This window comes from Belonocnema kinseyi, chromosome 7 (assembly GCF_010883055.1).
Source record: "Belonocnema kinseyi isolate 2016_QV_RU_SX_M_011 chromosome 7, B_treatae_v1, whole genome shotgun sequence".
Lineage (NCBI taxonomy): Eukaryota > Metazoa > Arthropoda > Insecta > Hymenoptera > Cynipidae > Belonocnema > Belonocnema kinseyi.
In genome coordinates, this window is record NC_046663.1 from 123427992 (window position 1) to 123450408 (window position 22417).

Consider the following 22417-nt stretch of genomic DNA (forward strand, 5'->3'; position numbering starts at 1 on the left):
TAATTTTTTTATTCAAAAATATTATGCACATTTAAAAAAAAGCGTAAAAATGTAAGCAATAATTTTTTCTTTGAAAGAAGAATTCAATTTTGTATCACCTACAAAATTTGTAAAAACATGCCAAATCGTTCTCGCAGGCAAATAAACGTATGCCTACTTTTTTATTTTCAAAACCAGAGTGCAGCTATAGATTTATTAACTTATTATTACCCGACCACTCAACTCATTCTCAGTCACCACAGCTTGGGATGACAGCAAATACGGTGTACAATGAGCGGACCGACCGAGGGTCAACTTTTTTTGCAGCCGTCCACCTGAAGTCCCTTCAGCCGGTGTTCAACTTAAATGCGTCATTTTTCATAAGCCTTTCTTACGCTTGACTCAATTTAAATTATACTTTTAATTATTTTTTTTTTTTTTAGAAATCTATTCTCAATAGTCTAAAGAATGTCTCTTCAAAATGTCAAGTTACACAAGTATATTTGAGGGTCACAATGAGCCTCCAAAAATTGCCATTTTATGCCATTTTTGATATGCCTAAAACTTTTGCATAATATTTCTGAGATATAAAATGGCGATAAATGCAATGTTCATTGATAAGTGAACAAGTATATTAAATTTCAAATAAATTGGCTTATAATTTCCTGTCCAAAATCGGAGAAATAAAAATTGGAAAGATTTTACATGTTAAACTCCATAAGATATAAAAATGGCCAAAGGGAGTTCTAAAAATATTTTTTTTCGAAAATAAAATAATAGGCATACATTTATTTGTCTACTAGAACGATTTGGCCAACAAGCCCATCAAAATTTCTCAAATGTGATTTTTTGGGCCACCCTAATATATATATTAATTAAAAATTTTATTTTTGCGAACGTTTTTGATTTTTTCAAATACTGTGAACATTAAAAAAACATGCGTTACCTAGAAACATTTTATTTAAAATTATTGCTATCTTAAATTCAAGAAATAAGCGTCGAAATTTTAAATGTTAAAAATAATTTTTGAAACTAATGTCTTATTTTTGTATTTGTAATCAATAAAATATATTTTTAAAAAATTCTAATTGATAAAATTCGGGAATTTTCCAATTCGGATATCTTATAAATGGGCAATTTTCTGACGCGAATTTTATTATTCAGGAGTTTTCCAATTAGGTAATATTATAAACTGTCGGGAATTTTAACATTCGGCAATTTTCCAATGCGGTATTTTTATTTTTCGGTAATTTTATTATTCGTATATTTTAGTATTTTCGAATTTTCCAAATCGGTATTTTTACTTTTCGGCAATTTTATTATTCGCGAGTTTGATTAATCGAGTATTTTCTCATTCGGGAATTTTACAGTGTCGGGAATTTTATTTTTCGGGATTTTTGAGTGGTCCCCAACCCACATATATCTGTATTCCATTCAATCAAATTTAAAATTTAACGACAGTTTCATTTTTATTGAACTAAATTGTATTTAATTTCACACCATTTAACACCATTCAACATCTACAATTTTAACTGAAATTTACTTAAATTCAACTAAATTTTACTTAAATTTTAAATTTAACTAACATGTATTCACTTTTTGAAATGATTTAAATTGTATTTAATCTTTAAATTTAGTTTTACAACATATTTTTTAAAATTGCACTACAATAAATCTTAAAGTACGAATAGAATTGTTTTAAAACTTATCTACTCAGTATCTAGAAAATTTCTCTTTGAAAAGAAACCAGACGAGAAATTAATTTAACTAAACTTTATTTAATTCTTAAATTCACCTAAATTTCGTTTAAATGTTGAATTTAGCTAAATTTTATTTAAATTTTAAATTCAACTAAATTTGATTTTGAATTTAAATGAATTTTATTTAATTTTCTAATTTATCTTAATTTCATTTAAATTTGAAGTTTAGTTTTTAAAAATAATTTTAGAAATTTAACTAAAATTCTAAAGTACGAAAAGAATTTTTTTACATTATTTATTGTCAAGAAAATTTACAATAATAAAAAACAGAATATTTTTAGGCTCTCTTTAATTTGAATATAATTAGGAAAATCAGTGTTCATAACATTTTTAGCGTACAGGCTGTACAGAGCCAGCCGACTCAACTATGGCGAACGCGAGAACGAGAAACAGAAAATCACGTTCGGTTTTGAATTCAACAACTTTCGGTGTGCGTCCCGGCCCCACCTCGCCCGCTGACGTGCTAGGAGGACGCAATTGCCATAAAAACGGTCAAAAGTTGAAGAGGGCAGCACCTCGATATAGTCGAAAATGTAGTTAGATATATATATCGGCCGTCCCCACCACTGACCCATGCCGTATCTAGGACCTAATATCCTTGGTTGCACCATTGAGTTGGAAATATCAGCCAACAGCGTGGCTGCGGTCCTCTCCCTACGGAGAGAGCTATGGATCACGCTTAAGGTGAAATGGTAACTTGCTTCGACCTGTTTGTGCAAAACCGTTCCCAAAATAATGCATGAATTGAAATTTTTATAAAAATTGTAAAATTTTAAACGAAACGACAGATCGATAATTCAGCATACATAATTAATTTGCTTTATTTATAGATTAATAAACTCGTAATGTAAAGTTCAACGTCTTATTACTTCATTTTTCAATGCATGTTTTGATAATAAAAATAAAATTCGAATTTTAGCCTATCTCCGCAAAAATTGTAATTTCGGTAAGTCCAGGACATTATGTTTTACCTTTAGCAAGCTGAAACTTCTGCTTATGATCGCCTGTCGAAAAAATAATAACATTATATTATCACATTGCTACATCTCTAAATTGATTTTACAATTCTAAGCTCTTTACAATGGAACAATATTACAAATTATGAGAATATAATTTTAAAATGTATTCTCGATCAAATCATCTGTGCGTGAAGAATTTGGTACAAAAAAGATTCGTTTGTGCAAAACCACGCTTACAATAATGATAAAATTTCATTTTTGTTTATTGAATATTAAATATTATAATGTTTTTTAATGCGAGCTACCTAGAATACTTCCCCTTCCAGTGGGACCCTTACCTCTTACACTTGTCTCGGCGCGCTTAGTCGTCGGGACTGCCAGAGCGTAGGGTCTATTATCGCTAATGACCTCAAATCACCTCCGATTACCGTTCTAACTTATTCACTCAAAATTTTAAAATAACTCATGGAAGCTTATGAAATTTGTTTATAAAAATCAAAAAAATTATATTTAAGTGTATGATTTCAACAAAATATTAATTTCACTCGATTTTGCGGGGAAAAACGTGATGAAAAGAACTTCCAGGCTTCAACGTACAGCAATAATCGATTTTGTTAATAAATTTGTTTATAAAAATTAAACAGATTGTACGATTTTCATCTAAGTTATTAAGATTTGTTAATCGATTGTGAATCTATCAGCTTTTCACCTTTTTGAGGTAAAATCAATGAATGCTACAGAACAGGCAGCTCAAATATGAAAAATTATGGTTTTTGGTATTTTGCAACTTGAATAACAAACAAACAGTGGCTTTTTAGAAAAATCACTGTGGACAGACCTCTTCAGAATTCAATTAGCTTGAATTTAAAAAAAAAGGAATAGCATGAAAATTGTAGGCTCTGAATAATTTTGAACCCCAATTTTCTAATTCGCCGCATTGTGTGCCGGCGGCAGGCTAAGCTGCAAGCGGCACTAGTTTGGGAAACGCTGCAATAAATGATGCTGGCCTTCAAGACTTCAACCTCTATCCTTTTGTTGCACTGGCGAATTACCGGTTATTACCTCTGAACAAACAGGCCGGTCCTCGAAAATATCTCAGTTTCGATTTGAATGGTTACATTAATTTTAACTACAACAAAATGCAACAGAAGGGAAGCATTTTTAACTAAAATAATTCATTTTCAAGTGAAATAGATGATGTAAAGATTTAGAAACACCAAATCAAACCATTCTTCGACCGGCAATGCAATAATGAATTGTAGAAAAATTATTTCTTCTGTCTTACGGTCACCGAAAAATAAAAACAAATTAGAGCTATCAATTCAACTCCATTTATTTTTAGAACAAAAATTAAAACTTCGACGACGTTTCGGCATCACTGCGTGCCTTTTTCAGAGTATCTAAATAATAATTATAATAAGCTAATACATAATAAAAATAAATATAAATAGTTTTAAAAAAAAAGTTATTATTTATGATTAAAAAATATTTAAAAGAAATAATACCTCAGTTTAAAACGATTTGTATGCGAAATAACAATCATTCCAATTTTGGAGTCAATACATGTCAATTTTTTTGTTTTGTAATTAAAAATAGTTTATAGGTTATTAAAGTTTAAAAAAAGTAAGACTCCAAACAATTATTGAGGATGAGTAAAAAGAGAAAACCCCCTAAAATTGAAGAGGCTTTTTTCAGCATAAAAACTACATTATTAACGATTATGAAACCATTCTAAGTGTTTTGGAAACAACGTCGAACATATGACTAGGAGATAAATAAGGCGGTAAATCGTTGATGAAGATATAGGCAGTATATAAAGTGAAATATAATGATTGGCCAAGTTTTCATAGAATTACTGATGAGCAAGCGCAAACTTAAATTAAATTTAAATTTAACGATTTAAAGAAACATTTTTTTGTAACTAAAATAAGATGACATTAATTAATTATGCTTTGGTAAATTCTTTGAATATTTAAAATTTCATTTTGTAAATTAACAGAAATATTTCGAAATTTGTTTGTGAATATAGATTCAATACTACGTCTTTGATAAGTATTTTTTTTAGTAGCTAATATTTTAATACTGCTGAATTCGAAATCGAAATAGTGATTAGAATTCCAAGAGTGTTGTGACAAGCCTGTAGTTAAATTCCCAATCGTACAATCTCTTTTATGTTCGGCAATTATAGTTTTTAATCTCCTCCCAGTTTCACCTATATAAACTTTATTACAACATTTGCATTTTATCATATAAATAACACCAGATAAATTTTCAATGCTATCCCTATCTTTTTTCTTTAATAAATAGTTATCTAAACTGTTCGTGCTTTTCAAATAAACATTTATGTTAAATTTTTTTAATGAGCTTCGTAAACGTTCAGAGAGACCTTGTATATACGGTAACGTAACTTTTAAATCAAATTTATTGTAAGTATCAATCCATTTATTTTTATTTTTAGTACTGTTATAAATTTCATGCACACGCTCAGCGATAATGTCATTAATTAAAGAAAGAGGATAGTTGTTAGATACTAATGTGGTTTTCAGTTGATTTAAATTTTCTTTTCTATATTGCACGCCACTCAATTTGACACATCTATCAACTAAACCTTTGATTAAACCGATTTTATGGCAAAATAAATTATGTGAATTGTAATTGAGATATCTCCCAGACCAAAACTTTTTTTTATACCAGTTAGTTAGTAAAGAACCATTTGAAACTTTAATTATTTGTAAATCAAGGTAGCTTATAACATTGTTTATTTCAATATCATGAGTGAATTTTATGCTCTCCTTTATACTCTTAAACACGTTTACAAGAAGGTCAATTTTATCGGGAGGAACAATTGCTATGATATCGTCAACATATCTTTTATACAAGATGGATGTGAAATTTAATAAATCGAGAGCCCTTTTTTCATTTTTCCGTGACCGTAAGACAGAAGAAATAATTTTTTTACAATTCATTATGAAATAGATGAATTTTAAACCGAAAAGATGAGATTTCAACAAAAAAAGATAATTTGTTAATCAAAATTTGAATAGTTTAATTTTTGTAAATGAAAGTAATGTTCAACTAAAGAGTTCAAATTTTAACTAAAATTATGGAATATTAAATTGGAATAATTACATTTTCACTTTCAAAAAAATACATATTTCAACCAAAACAAAATTGTTTTAAATAGTTACATTTTCAAACAAAGTTATGATTTTTCTTCTAAAATTATGAACCTTTTACTAGAATAATTGAATTTTCAAACAAAGAGATTAATTTTTAACTTAATCGATCGAATATGTAAGGTTAATTTTGAACCAAAAAGTGAATTTTTAGACAAGAAGATTAATTTTAAAACAAAAAGATTAATTTTCTACCAATAAATACAGGTTTTCGAAACAATACGAGGTGTGTTAAAAAATTAGGTGACTTTTCAATTTTCGCGGGCTACGTACATTCAAGTTTTAATTTTTTTGTTTTGTTGTGTTGGTACACTCGTCACGATCATATGCTCACAGTTTCGACTATATAGAGCTCGTGTTGTTTTTCTGGCAGAGGCGTTAAACCCTCGATTCACGACGTCCCTTCTTGTAGCATATTATGTAAATAATAAATCTTGGCCTCTGTTTGACCTGGGGAATGAACCTGTTGGCCAAATCTAAGGGCATCCATTACGGTGAAAATGCTCAACAGTTAAATGTGATTTCGTAAAATGATAGGCCCATGGTCTCAAATTTAAAGTCGGTTGAATGTAAACACTCAAGCTTGAAATTAAACATTAATTCATTCAATTTCTTATTTTGGTCTCTGAACCTATCATTTCACAAAATCACATCCACCGGGATCGTGATCAGCCACCCCAAAAACATAAAGGTCCATAGGTTCGAGACCCGTTCATAGCTTACACATCAGCTAAGAGATCAAAAGAAGGATTTTACCTCCAAACGACCTTCAGAGGTCGGTTCGACAAACAGGTCAAGACGTATTCGGACGTAAAATTTTCAGCTATTTCAGAATCCGGGGTCAAGAAATTGCATCAATCGAATTAAGGTGTTTGACAACTAGGCTGAAAGATGCTCAACTTCAATTTTATCTTGTGGCCTTGTGTGATCATTCATAATTTTTATTTTTGATCAAGAATTATTTCCCAAATCACAAAAAAAAAGTTAAAAATACACGCGCATAGTGCGTGACAATACGATTTCAATTTTTCTGCAGAGCATCTAGTGACTGGTAACATTTTCAAGCACACCAAACTTAACCAAACTAAACTTATTGTAATATCAATAATTCGCACATTATAGACATTTTCAAGTTCACAGTCAGCTCCTCACAGGGAGCACATCTCTTGGAACACGGGCAAATTTTACGTTCAATTCGCAGTTTTATTGTAGGGGAAAGGATTCGGTTGTGAGCACCCTTTTGTTTTTGGCTCATAACTTTTGACCAAGTGCATATTAGTTGGACATATGTGTATGTATGGAAATCTAAGAGACCTTAGCTGACTACTAATAAAGAAACTAAACGGATTCCGTCGAATAGAATTTTTTTTTAATTTTGTAAAGTGGTCATTTTTGACAAAAAATTTTTTTTGGTTCTGTCGTGAGCAGCCTTGGAAAATCCACTTAAAATGGGGAAATATGAAGAAAAACCACCACAAATATAAGAAAAGAATGTTTATTTATCTTGAAAGCCTGAATTGACATTATTCTTCGTCTGAAGCTTGATGCTGACATGTGTAGTATCTGAAGCGCATACCACCACACTTTAGATCAGCGATTCCCAAACTTTTTTCGCTCTTTCTTGCTAGCGGTAGGGCCGCCACCCTTAAATTTTTTACACAATACTTAAACCCAAGGGGGGACACTTGATGGCCTAAGATGCGCGCATGTGAGGGCTTGTCGCGCTCGACCTTCCATTGTAAGAACATTATAGCCGATTAGAAAAAATGAAAAATTTAGTAAAATATTTATTAGCGAATTTCAATAATAATTAGCGTTAGATTTTCTAAGTTATGGCGAGAACGTTAGAAAAAGATAGACAAAAATCGGTTAATAGCTTCAAAAGTTATTGCACTTTTGTGACGCTGCAAAGTGGTTCAGTAATGTATTTTCTCGGACAAATTTAGTGAAAATATTAACCGATTTTTATGAACTTTTTCTCAATATTTCTAAAATTATATCATGAAATTGATTCAGCTCATTTAAATTGAATTTTGTCATACGAGTACATGAATTTTTAACTGAAGAGGACAATTATGCAAGCAAATAGTTGAATTTGGAACTAAGGAAGATCAATTTTCAATCACAAATGGAATAGTGAAATTTTCAGTTTAAAAAATTAACTTTTAACAGAAGTGATGAATTTTCAACTAAAATTCGGACTCTCCAACTCGAATAGATTAACTTTATGCCAAAAAGAGGAATTTTCAACTAAAAAACGCAAATAGTCGATTAAAAAATTGAATAGTTACATTTTCAGTTGATAAAATTAATATTCAACCAAAGAGGTAAAACTTAAATAACAATAGGGGAATATTAAACTGAAACTGTTGCATTTTTAGTTCAACAAAAATTAATATCAACAAAAAAAACTCACTCGAAAAAAATAGTTACATTTTCAAATAAAGCGATGAATTTTCATCTCAAATTGTGAGTCTTCAAACTGTAATAGTCAAATTTTAAGCCAAAAAGATGAATTTTTTACTAGAATCGTGAATCTTTAATTAGAATATTCAAATTTTCAATAGAAAAGATAAATTTTTAACCAAGAAGGTTAATTTGTATAAAAAAAGAAGGTACTTGCAAACAAAAATTGAAGAGTTAAATTTTTTGTTAAAACAATTTATGTTAAACCAAAGAACTTACATCCAAGTTATTACATTTTTATTCCAAAATTTTTATTTTAATTAAAGACGTAGTAGGGGATATTTCGAAGTTAAAGAGACGACTTTCTCAAATTGATTTTTTAAGTAAGAAATATTTTTCCATCAGGGAGAAAAAATTCCGTACAAACTGTCGAATTATCAAGCATATAAATGAATTTTCAATTAGAAATGATCAGTTTCTAACCAAAAATAGAATAGTAAAATTTCAGTAAGTAAGTACCCATGTACTAACGTCAGCGGGAGTCCTTTGTATCTAATAAGGACTAAAATGCGGAATATAATCTGTTTTGTATAATTTAGCATTTGGAAATTTACAACAACAAAACTATTCCACATTTTTCAATTATAACGACTCCAACGTTATATTCTTTGACTGCCAAAGTAAAGATTACATTATAAATGTTCCAGTTGATGTGAAATTGATGAAAAACTTTTAAGTATATTTTGCTAAAGTCTTGTGCAGCAGCTTCAATGTATTGGTGTAATACTTTGCTCAACTTTGGAAATTCCGGAAGCTAAAATTTGGTCAGATTTGAAAACTGATTGAGTAAAATCATAATTTTTTGTTCAAACATTCGCATTTCTCAACATTACACTTAAATAATTTTTCACTTTCAGTTCAAGAGTATGAATAGTCTCATTCGTTACTAAATGTGGAAACTTATTAACATCATTATTTTTTTTATTTTTTGACTAATTTTTTTACGAAAGTTACTTTAAAATATTATCTTAACAGATGGAAAACAGAATATAAAGGTTTTTATGAAGTCAATTTTACAAGTGTCGTTTTCAACAATATATCTTCAGAAACGTTTAACATGGACCAAAACAGAAAATTGCATTTGCTTAAATGTTGAAAACAACTTTTACACTGCATTCGGCAAAATTTGAAAATAATCAAATGATTCCACATTTAAAAAAAAATATGTTTGATATATTACCGACTATAGACACTTTACTACAGGCACTTCTGATTTCTTTTAATTAGCTTAAACCTTAAACAAAGCATGCTATTTTCAAAAAAATAATAATAATATTGATTTGAATCAGAAGGTTGAATTTTTTACCAAAAAAGCTTTTTCAATCAACAACGAAAAAATTGTAGACAAAATGTTGAATTGAAAAATCTATCCAAAAATGTATCAATTTTTTTAATTATTCACATTTAAGCAATTTTAAGCCAAAAATATTAATTAATACATCTACATTTTTTATAAAATCTTTTTAAATATTATCTTAATCTAATCTAACTTAATTATCCTTACTTTAATTTACTTATTTTTCATTTACTCTAATCTAATCTAATTTGAATGTTGCTATCTTGGAACTCGATGTTTTGCCACAAATTTTGTGAAAATCCTACAAAATTAAACAAAAATTTGCTTAAAAATCTTCCAGAGTGGCTTTTGAAAATTTTGTTAATTTCGTAAAATATTAAAAAAATTTATTATTCAAACTTGTTTAGTTTTCCTAGACATTTTGACAACAATTTTTATTTCTTTCAAACCTTTTAAAATGTGCAGAAAGCTTCTAAATTTTGTGTTCAAAATCTTCAAAAATCTACATTTTGTATCAAATGTTTTTAATTATTTTAAAACCTTAAATTGTTTTCAAATCTCTTCAAAACTTCAAAATATATCCTGAACACTGATTTGTTTGATTTCTTTGATTGAAAATTTAACTGTTAGGTTAAGAATTCCTAAATTTTAAATATTTTTGTGAAAATTCATTTATTTTGTTAAAAATTAATCTTTTTGGTTAAGGGAGAGGTAAAGATTTCAGCGTAAAAAAACAAACTTGTTGCGAAATTTTTTTTATTATGGATTGAGCAAATGTATTTAAACTTTTTGTACATTATTAAGTATACTTTTGGCAATATTCTGTAATTTTTCATTTGAAAATTTAGAAATATTTAACAATAAGAAAAGATACAAAAAATATATCGTTTGAAAGTGCCCCCCCCCCCCGCAAGAAGTAAAGTATGTATTTGGGTAAAAATTTATGAATTTGAGCTTTGTTTATAAATAAATTTTTATGGTCTAAGAGTCATCATTCTGCTTTTTATGTGTTAGAATAGTATTTTCAATAAACTTTTACAAATAAATTTAAAAAAGCCCTAGATATATGTTACTGAGGAATCTGCCTTTTTACTGTGTACTGGTCCCAGGTATTGCGGGCGAATTTATGATTACGCCGCCCTAAAATCCTAGATATAAAACTCTTCAATATTTCTATTGTATAAAACGAGCATTTTCTTAAGAGATTAAAAATTCCCCAATGGTATACTTAAAAGTAATACAAATTTTTCACATTATTAAAATTTTTGTTATGCTTGAAATTTTTAAACTGAAAATTTCTTTCTGACTAACACTTTTTTTTAAAATAAAGAAACAATGTTAAATAACAATGTAATTGTTTAAAAAAAAACAATACAATTCCTTATTGCTTATTTACTTATTGCTGATAGTAATCCAGGACTGTTTTTAGTTTTTCCGTAGAACTTACTACTGTATTTTTTCACAAGTTTCTAAAGTAAATGCACAGCTAACTTCGGGGTCGAAATTGTTCACTTATGGGTTAAAGACAAATTTATGTGGGTCATATTTAAACAATTAGTATTTATTCTTATTCTATTGCTAATCGTGAAAACACATGTTGAGTATCAACTCGATGTACCTTATGTTAACAATTCTGGATAAAATTTACAAAAAAAGCTTTTTTTCATAGGAAATATCTGTTTCACTTTATGGATTAAAAATGTTTTAAATTATATTATTTAAAGCAATTAAAAAACTTTTATTATTTTTTAAGCGATCGAAATTTGAATTTTCGAATTAAAAAAAAAAACAAATTAAAAAGGTTCTTCTGATAATCTTGTAGAGCTTTCAAAATTAGACTCTTTTCTTCTCGTGACTGTTTTTCGTATCGTGCGTTATTTGGCTTACACGGAAAAAATGTGTACGTAAAAAAGTCACGAACTCGTGTAGAACATGTCCTAATATTCCCTACTTTAAACAGGGAACTGATCGGGTGTTATAAAGGGTTAGTTGACTAGAAAATGTTATGCAGGCTCTTGTCAGTGGTTGGTAGGGTTACCTCTGTTTGTTTTCTAGACAATTACAGGGAATTTTAGAGTGGTCCTTTCTTAGAATTTAGACAGGCACTACTCAAATACGAAAGGTATTTCCCTTAATTGGCCAATATCTATAAAGATGGAATTTTTAATAGATAATAATCATAGGAGTCTTTATTTATGCGGTAAATTCAAACCCTGGAAAACAAATCGAGTTTAATTAACCTTTTTTCCTAAGTTCGAAAGTATCGGACGAATGCCGTCAAATATTTATGATATCGCGCTCAGCGTGGCATCGCAGTTATGGGGATTAGGCGTTCGACTTATAAGCGTGCGGTTCGTGGATTCGATTCTCGGTGCTTGCGGATATTTTAATAAATTGCGTATCTCTTTAGTCATAAGTAATAAGTCTTCTCTAGTAAAATTCAACAATTAATTTAGTTTTAGAATAACGTGCGAAGTATAGTTAAGAATTTAATGTCAATAAAATTACGAGAACATGGAGGAGTGGTTGTGTCATAGGCTACAGAAAGATGTAAAATCATTATATTTAACTTTTGCAAAGAAAATGTATTTTAGATTTGGATTAATATTTTCCTTCTGATAATAAGAAATTTTTTGTGATAGGAAGGATCTAGAAAGGTCCTTACTGTTTAGTCGGGCAACAGAAAGGCACCCTCGCTCGAATTTGGTCAGAGAGTCCAGAGAGTGTCTTTTCTACAAAGCGTGACATTCTTGACGGGTCCTTTCCAGATTTCCCGTTCAGCGTCCCAATAAAGTTAGGGCAAAATAACTAGCACCCTGCCAAAACCGAGTCGCCATTTCTGCACGGGAACTAGTAGCTAGGTCTCGGATATGAGACAAATTCATTGGACATTCATGTATTTTCTTAAATGATCTACGAATTTTGCGAAAGAATTTACGAACTCGATATGACAAGTCTAAGCCCGATCATCACTTTTTTCCCCGTAAACAACACAGGCCCACAAAATTTGACAAAAGTCGAAAGCCAGAAAGCAGACCAAACATTTCCGAAGGATTTTGATGCGCTGAATCCGCATCTGAAATCAAAATTACTCCTGCATGTCAGGTTTTCAAGATATCCTAACCTAAATGTGAAAAAAACGCGTTTTTAGCTGTTTTTGAGGTTATGTAAACGAACAAGGAAAATGTCTACCACAAAAGCTAATATGGAATTTGGAAGTACTAATCTTCCCCTTTCAAACCTACTTGGATTTATTAGGATATCTTTATTTTTCACCAAAATATTGTAATTTGAAATTTTTTATTTTAGCGTTTTAACCCATTAACGCTGAGGTGTTCAGATTTATACAGCTCATTCTCTATTGCTGACGGTACGATATTTTTTCTTCAAAATATTATCTCAGGGGTTTTCTTTCTATTGCCAGTGTCAGTTTTTTATTATAACCCCTAGAACATCCACTATGACAGCCACAATTTAGAGCTTTAAAAAAGAACAAAGGATCCCGCACAAAATACCAACAAAAAAGCGTACAGTCGTTTGGAACCAAACTTTGCACATTGATAAAACAATAAAAAATATGGATCCCGTGTCTTTTCATTTCTACGGAAGTCGTTTCCTAGGGTAGAAACCACCCCTAACAAGCCACAAGGATGCTAACCTACCTGACTCTGGGAACAATAAGTTTAGTCGCATATTTTTCTTGGAATAATGAAGTGTTATGCCACAAGTGGGTTAACCCACCTACCTGCTAATCCACTTAAACCCGGAAACCACCCCTACCAAATCATTAGCAAGCTAACACACCTAACCCTGGGAGCAGCGAATTTAGTCGTTTACATTTCGTGAAATAATTGAATTTCACACTACAAGTGGGCTAACCTTGAAATGAAATTTTTCAATTTAGCGTATTAACCCATTAATACCGAGATGGTATGCCATTGTCCCTTGAAAATGTTATCTGAGGGGTTTTCAGGGGTTCCTTTTCGATTGGCTCAGTTTTTTATTATAACTCCTAGAAGAGCGAATATGGAAAAAAGTTAGGGCTTTAAAAAATTTTTTTACTATTATGATTCATTTGATATTGTAAATTTATTTAGGATTTTCCAGCTTACTAAGGCAAGACTCAATATTTTCCATCCACTTAAGGCTGCACTTGGGATTTTCCAGCCAATTGAGGCAAGACTTTAGATCGCCCAGCCAATCTAGGAACGACTTACGATTGTCCATTCAGTTAAGGCAAGACTTGGGATTGTCCAGCTACGCAAGGAAGTACTTAGTATCTTCTAGCCAATCAAGGAAAGACTTTGAATTGCCCAGCCAATAAAGGCAAGACTTTGTATCGCCCAGTCAGTCAAGACAAGACTTTGAATCGTCCAGCCAGTCAAGGCAAGACTCACGATTGCCCATTCAGTTAAGGCAAGACATGGGATTGTCCAGCTACGCAAGGAAGTACTTTATATTTTCCAGACAATTAAGGCAAGACTTTAGATTGCCCAGCCAATCAAGGAAAGACTTTAGATTGCCCAGCCAATCAAGGAAAGACTTTGAATTGCTCAGCCAGTAAAGGCAAGACTTTGTATCGCCCAGCCAGTCAAAGAAAGGCGTTGAATCGCCCAGTCAGTCAAGGCAAGACTTTGAATCGTTCAGGCAGTCAAGGAAAGACTGACGATTGCCCAGCCAGTTAAGGCAAGACTTACGATTGTATGTCCAATGAAGGTGAAACTAATTGCTTGTTTTCTTACGGAAACGTTCGCGCTTCATGTCAAACAATCGTCGAAGAGACTTTCGTTTATGACTAGTAGGTTTATTATCATTTCTTTGCAAAGACCAGCAATATTCGGCCATCATTCTTATATTGCATCGACCTTGATAATGTTGCTCTTTTTGGTAAAAGTCTTGATGAAAGCGATGGAAAATATCATAAGATTCTTGCAGTGTAGTTGAGTGACCTACTGGAATTGAAGCTTACTTATTTCTATTATTTAATAGTACTGCTTTCAGACTTTCTGTAGACAAATCTATGAAAAGACGCCAATCGTCTGGCGATTATAAGTTTATTTTATATAAATTAATGAGTTCTATGATATCATTACAATACACAATCCCACAGGCCATTAAAAAGTACTTGATAAACTTTTCTTCTCTATTTCTGTAAACAGTTACTCTAGTGCCAGGTAACAATAGTTTCCTCTCTTTGAGTCTTGAAGCGCAAAGCTCAGCTTTATCTTTTGGAAGATCAAGGTCACGTATAAAATCGTCTAATCCGTCTTGGTAAAAAAATTTAGGACTTTCATCATCTAATTCTTCCCAAGAAGAATCTGCAGTTGCATTAGGATCGTCAGTATCCATTGATTCGTGAGTTTATCGGTCACTTTTGTTTTCAGAGTGATTTATAATACCAATCTTGGCTGGTGTAACCTTTTTCTACATCAGTGTAAACGATCTTCTCCAAATACTTTTTAGAAAAACCTCCTGTTTTGCATAAGCAAAAGTAACAATCAGTATCATGATCGTTGGGCTTACGCCAAACAGGTGGTTGAATAACAGTCTGCGTCTTAGTACTTTCATCTTTTCAATTTGACAAATTTAATCTACAAGCATGATAAATTGAGGTTGGTACCCACGGTTTATTCAAATTTTTCATTGAAGTCCCATAACAGTTGGAGTATGACGTTTTTATCGCATCATTAATTGATCGACGGTATTTCTGCGTTTCATACTTTCCACAAACGTGACAAAACGTATTAACTTTCTTAGCGCAAGGAGTTCTTAAACTAATTTTTTTTCTTATAATAAACAGTAACGTGGAAATCCTAAAACTCACTATATACAAAAATCACCATCGACACAAAATGTAACCGCTAGACAGATTTCAAATACAAAAAGATATTTATTACCTACGCATCCAACCGTTAGCCCGCCACTCAAACGTGATCTCTGACACGGAAAGATTTGTAGCAAAAAACCAATTTCATCACCTACACATAACATGTCATAAAAGCGTCTTCTTTTGTTTTATCAATGTGCGAAGTTTGGTTCCAAAGGACTGCACGCTTTTTTGTTGGTATTTTGTGCGGGATCCTTTGTTTTTTTTAAAGCCCTAAATTGTGGCCGCCATATTGGATCTTCTAGGGGTTATAACAAAAAACTGACACCGGCAATAGAAAGGGCACCCTCGAATACCCCTGAGATAATATTTTGAAGAAAAAATATCGTACCGTCAGCAATAGAAAATGCGTTGTATAAATCTGAACACCTCAGCGTTAATGGGTTAAAACGCTATAATAAAAAGTTTCATATTACAATATTTTGATGAAAAGTAAATATATCCCAATAAATCCAAGCAGGTTTAAAAGGAAAAGATTAGTACTTTCAAATTCCATATTAGCTTTTGCTGTAGGAGCAATTTTGAACTCGCATTTGGATTCAGGACATCAAAATCCTTCGGAAATGTTATAGACCGTGGGCTCACAACATAAATGGGAGCGTGATACGGATAAGGCCAATTTTCACATGAGATGTTCGTCTGATGATGAGGAACGTAAAAATGGGTGCCTGGCAGATGTGAGTTGATGCGTTCACCTGTGGCGACCTATCAAAGGTGCGAATTTTTGGCAGTTAACTTGCGTGACTCGGATAAGGTTGAAAATTTGTGTACATGTAAGGGCTGACATTAGAAATAGCACCTGCGCATTGCCAGGCACTTATCTGGATGCAAAAGTGTTGCCAGGCGGCTTCGAAGTCGCCGGACATTCAGGTGAAATTTCTTGAAATTGATTTTACAGGGAAAAGTTTGAAAGAAAAGTTGGTCCACTCCCAGACATGCATATTTTCATTGGTCTATAATTTTTTAATAAAATTGATATATTTGGAGAAAACATCGTTTAAAGAAATACCATAACATTAAAAGGCCTTTTTATTGACAACAAGTGATTTTTTCGAAAATTATTAAGAGACAAAAGGTACTCTATTACAGATATACTCCAAGATGAATAAGAAGTATTTGTTCAAAATGTTAATATTTACCAAGTTATTCGTATGTTTCCTTCTTTTTCCCATTTTTTCAATCACCTGCTGTATCTTTAGCAATTTAAAAGAAGGTGTGCTCAAAATTAGTACACGAATAAAGTAAGTCTTGTGCAATGCCTGGCAATGCGCAGGTGCTATTTCTAATGTCAGCGCCTACATGCACACCAATTTTCAACCTTATCCGAGTTACGTAAGTTAACTGCCAAAAATTCGCACCTTTGACAGGTCGCCACAGGTGAACGCATCCACTCACACCTGCAGGTACCCATTTTTACGTTCCTCATCATCAGACGAACTTCTCATGTGAAAATTGGCCTTATTCGTATCACGCTCCTATTTACGTTGTGAGCACACGGTCTATTAGGTCTGGTCCCTGGCTTTAAAATTTGTCGGCCTGTGTAATTAGAAAAATATTATGAGTGAGGGTTCAGTTTCACAAAGCACTTACGAGTTTGTCCAACATATCTCGGAACTAGGACGTAGGTTCGTCTTTACGTGGCCCGCACACACTCTCACCCACACACTCGGTGTGTTTTTGCAGGCGTATGTGTGGTTTGAGTTCTTAGGATGAGTGGGTAGATTTTTTATTATACCTACATTGATCAGCCTCGACGGCTACGCGTGTTTATGCACTCATCAGGGCCAGCGCAGTCCATATTTGGCATGTACGCAATTTGTAAAGAGGGAGGAATTGTAGGGTGGGGGGAATGTTCTTTTAGTTTTTGTTTATTTTAAAAGAAAGATTCTTCTTACATAATTCCTGTAGATAAATGCGTTTATAATTGTATTTAAATCTCATTTATCCAAACAATCTTGTGGAATATGTAATATCGCCAGATTATTTAGCCGCTTTTGCCCCATTGTGGATCTTAAATACGTTTTCAGACGCCTTAACGCAAAGAATAAACGCTCATACGTACAAAAGCTACTAGGAATGGTTTAGGAATAGTTAATAGAGTTTTTATCAGTTTCTTGTACTCTATGAGAAGACAGCCAATCTCAACATTATCTTTTAAAAAAGTAACTACGTCCTTTAGGCACTCGACTTTGACATTTTTTACTGCAATTATGTCCAAAAACATAATACGGTGTAAATTTAGAGCCTTCCTGTCCAATCACAAAGTTTTCAAATGAGTTCAGAAGGTCCATTGTTTCAGATGTGAAGCGAATATTCATCGAGCTTAAGACTGATCATAAATTTCGAAAAATAGTTTCCTGTAGTAGCTCTCAGAGGTAGGAAATATATGTGAACTGCCTTCAGTTTCCAACAATTGTTAACAAATGATTAATGTCGTAATAATAAGAAATTAGACAACTGTTCTAAAATATAGCTTGATACAAAATATTCCTCAAATTTTATTGATTTTTTGCGCGACGTTTGAAATATTTATACAGATATAAAAAAAGATCATGAAAAATCTCAATTGTTAGAAAAATTTTTAAAAGATGCAGCCCAGTGGGCACAAGATTTGGCTACGTCTTTACGACATCGTTGCGGCATATCTTCATTTGTCATTTCGGTGTCTTTTCGATATCTTAAAGACATCGTCAGATCATACGACTTATTTGCGATATCGTAAAGACACCTTAACGACATGGACATAGGATGTCGTAAAGGTGTCGTAAAGATGTCGTAAAGACGTCGCCAAATGTTGTGCCCATTAGAAAAATTACGAAAAAGCAATGATTTTTTACAGAATTTGTGTAGAGGATCGCTTTAACGATGGTATATGAAATGTTTTCTTACTAAAACGTTAGTTCATATTGAAAAAAACCAAATCACTTATAAATTCATCTTTATATGACCAAAACATGGCTTTTGATTATCAATGTTATAGATTAGAAAACTATTAGAGAAAAGTAACATTTGTTTTAAATTACGTTCTCTTAAACAATTTGAAGATAAAAGGAAAGGTATCCTTTATCGATTCATTTGTACTAAATCTCTAAGTAAAAGTGAGAACAATATCAACTTTATTTATTTGAGGTAAAAAAACTTATCAACGATTGTTGAGCAATAATAACAACAAAATTAAAAAATAATCAAAAATGTCAAGTTGCTTTTTTACTCTATTGAAACCGATGAAAAAATAGAAAAAATAATACGATAATGCGTGACTGCATTCTTTTTCGTTGAAATTTTCAGGAGTGATAGGTAACAACTATTTGAGGCGAACTGAGTCTTAGTTTCTATGTGGAAAAACAGAGGAAACGACTTTATCGTTTTTTAATGATTATATTGTCATGTTCAATTAAATAAAATTTTACTGATTTGAAGTAGAAAATAACAATCAAAGGCAATAAATGCGAGAAGAGTAAGAAAAAATATAATTTTGTTTTTCCCGACATACAAAGAAACACTTGATTTAAAGCTTATGACAAGTTGACTATATTATCTGTCACTCCTAAAAATTTCAACGAAGAAAATTCCATATTTTAATTTTTTTTAATCGAACAGCTTTACCATTTTGTATTCTCTCTTCATTTGTCTTATAGGAGAGGCTTCGCAAAAGTGAAAAAAACGTGAGAAACTGAAACAAGAAAAACTTTAAATTGTCAAAAATTGCAAAGAAACAAGGTTCGGAAAATCAAATAAAAAAAAGTTTCCTCCAGAAAAATATATAATCCAGCCTATTTATTCTCAAATTAACCCAATGTATGAACCAATATATTATTATAAACAATATTTAACTTAATAGCTAGCGCTATTAGCGTGGTTGCCATTTCATTCTTCTATCGACGTAAGAGGTTCGGAAGAAATTATACCTGTAAATTTGAAATTTGAAAATATGTAATCATCGACAAACGGTAAAAATTATTATGAAAATTATTCTTGAATTTTTTGAAAAATGCAAATTGCAGTAACTCTTGGGAAGCAAAATTTTCAGCAAAGTATCTGAGATGCTCTTTCCTTTTTAAAAGTTGAAGTTGAGCTAGTTAAAAAAAGTGGAAAAGATGATGGTTTGACGATTCTCAATCTAGCATGGAATATGTAAATAAGTCGAAACTGATTTGTTGAGTTTTCGAAGAAATTATTACCATAAACATAATATATTATAAAACTCTAAACTCACGTGTTTCTTCAACACGGTCTATTTCCTTTTTCTTTTCAGCGTTTACGTTTGCATTCCTTTTTTCTAAATCAAAATTTTCATCTTCATTAATGTCACAGGATTTAAAGCTATTAGCGGAATTGCTTCTTTATTTTTCTATAGGTGAAAGATTATTGGTGGGATAACCTGTAAATTTGAAAGGTTTAAATATACAAGCGAAAACATTCTCGTCAGAATTCCTGATTTTTCTGACTATTCCTAACTTTTCTTCAGTGGGATTTTGAGTAGAGTAAAGAAGAATGTTTGAAAAAAAATAAATTGGTTATTTTGAGAATTTAAATTTTGAAAATTTTGGAAAAAAGTTTCTGACTAGTATTACTTAATTTTCCGTAAAAATAACTGGACACGTATAGAGCTGAGGAGCTTGTATTACGAAATTTTCCGTAAAATTCTGTAATAGACAGTTAAAAAAATTAGGACATTTTTAGAAGTAATATTTGAAAGTATAAACAAAATTTGAACATGTTTTTTTCAGCAAAATAGATATCTGAAGCCAGTTTTGAATATGTAAATTTTTGATAACTTTTTTTGATTAATTTTCAAATGAATGATTATTGTAAAAAAATGTATATTATAAAACTTTAAGCTTACGGTTTTCTGCATCACAGTCTATTTCCTTCTTATTCTCAGTGTTATGTGTTTACTTCTATTTTCAAAATCACAATTTTTATTCTCACCAATATCACAAGAGCTAAAGCTATCATCATCTTTTTTACGCAGAAAAAAATGGTCTAAAAGCCGTGTTTTTTAAATCACTTTTTCCTCCATCAACTTTTTCTCTTTTGCTAACATTCCTGCCTGACAATCACTTCGTTTACTTTTAACCATTTTGATTTTAAAAGAATGTTCTTAGTGCAAAATGCAATCTAAAACTGAGGACTCAGGCCTAATTTTGTCTCTGTTCCTGACACAGTTATATTGTTAAAGAAACCCAAATGAGTGAAAATGCCCATTACCATAGGGGGGAAATCTCGATCCTAGACTGATCCGCTCGGCATGGACCCCTATTGACCGAGAAGTCGAGAACAATAAATTCAGAACTTTAAACATCAAAATTTTACAAGTTGAGGGTGACGATCCATGCAAACTTGGACGTTTAAATACTTCATCAAAGGTCAGGTACTTAGTGAAGAACGTGAAGGCTACACAAAACCAGCTATCACCGATACCATTGCCGAAAAGAGAAATCGAATACGAACACTGCTGAACTCATACAAGATATATATTTTTGAATCAAAAGTAAATTTTTTTCATCTTTTCGCCCAGTTCTCCATGTATGGAATTTCCATAGTTGGAAATTTACATGTATGGAGTTCTCCATAGCATCCATACTGGCTGCGCCGCCCCTGGCACTCATGGTTTATGTTTAGAAACTGTCGAGTCAGTAGTTCCTAGGGTTAAAATCCTCAGAGTAGTGCGAATTTATATATAAATATAAATTAAATTGTACAAATAAAATCTTTCCCATTTTATATTTTAGTCTAAAATTTTCAGGAACTGTTCGTAGTAAATTCGAACCGTTCATAAAAAAGTTCCAAATTTATCTATACATTTTTCATATAAATAAGGAGTTAATGTTTAATTCTTTTATCCAGTATACAAGACGTAGCTACAATTTCGTGACTCTTTCACAGATGAATTTTTTCCGTGTAAGATGTTCATTTTCGTTTGTTATCTTGGATTTTAAAAATGCTGTAACTCTGGTAATTTTTTTTTGTCGAAAAAAGTCGAAGGATAAATTGTTTATCATTTTGAGTTCTGCAAATATCCTGGCCTAGAATTGTTTAATCTTGAAAAAAATGTAATCGAAATTTCTCTAAATGCTCGAAGTTTTTGAATTTTTATCAAAAATAGCTGGTTAACAAACATGATTTTCCTTTTTGAGTGCTGAAACTGTATGCCAAAGCACAATTCAATCCGATTCATTTTTCAAAAGTTAGCTGGTGCCCAGACAACCACGACGACGACAGCGAAAACGGTATAGAAATGCCGACGTATAAACTTTTTTTTCTGATTCACAGGGGCCTCAAAATGTCGACATTTGATGAAATATTGGGAAGTCATTTTTCACATAAAGTCAATACCTTCTCAATTAGATGAGAATGTAAATTTTTTTATCTTAGCGTCGCATTTTTTCTTTTGGATATTTTGTGTCCTTTTTATTACACACTATTACCTTTTTACTCATATCAATTAAAACTGGAATAGTTAACGTTTTGACTACAATATAAAGACATATTAAAAATATCTTTTCATATTTACTGGCATTTTCCGTAATAATACCTGGTGAAAACTCCGAGCTACTCATAAATCGTTGAATTTTCTATTTTATACGGATATTTTGTGATAAATAGCCCAGATCATTGAATCCGCTATTAATCACGAAATTTCATGATAAATAGCCGTGATTTCTGTTTGCATAGGCATTAGTCACTCGATCCTCAACCGATCCCTTCAGTCCTAAACCTCTCAAACGTTTCTGATGATAATCTACATGCAGTGGATACAAGCCTAGTAATCACAGTTGGATGCAAAAGAAGGTGCTGAAAAGTGAAAATAATTACATAATGAAATAAAAAGTGGTATAGAATAAAGGATATATTCATGATCCAAGTACTTAAAAAGTGGAACAAAAGAT

At 31.5% G+C, this 22417-nt stretch overlaps 1 protein-coding gene across 2 annotated transcripts in view; it reads left to right on the top strand.

Moving 5' to 3' along the window:
• The first annotated feature begins 19224 nt into the window (after window positions 1-19224).
• The window catches only part of LOC117177109, a 146872-nt gene continuing 143679 nt past the window's right edge, over window positions 19225-22417 (top strand). Inside the window, exons 1-2 of one of the 2 annotated variants that reach the window (XM_033367601.1) lie at window positions 19225-19474; window positions 20693-21018. In XM_033367601.1, coding sequence (XP_033223492.1) covers window positions 20860-21018 — 159 coding nt within the window. In that variant the 5' untranslated portion in view covers window positions 19225-19474; window positions 20693-20859. Of the gene's footprint in view, window positions 19475-20692; window positions 21019-22202; window positions 22320-22417 lie in introns of those variants that run through there. The other variant, XM_033367602.1, reaches the window with a different exon arrangement.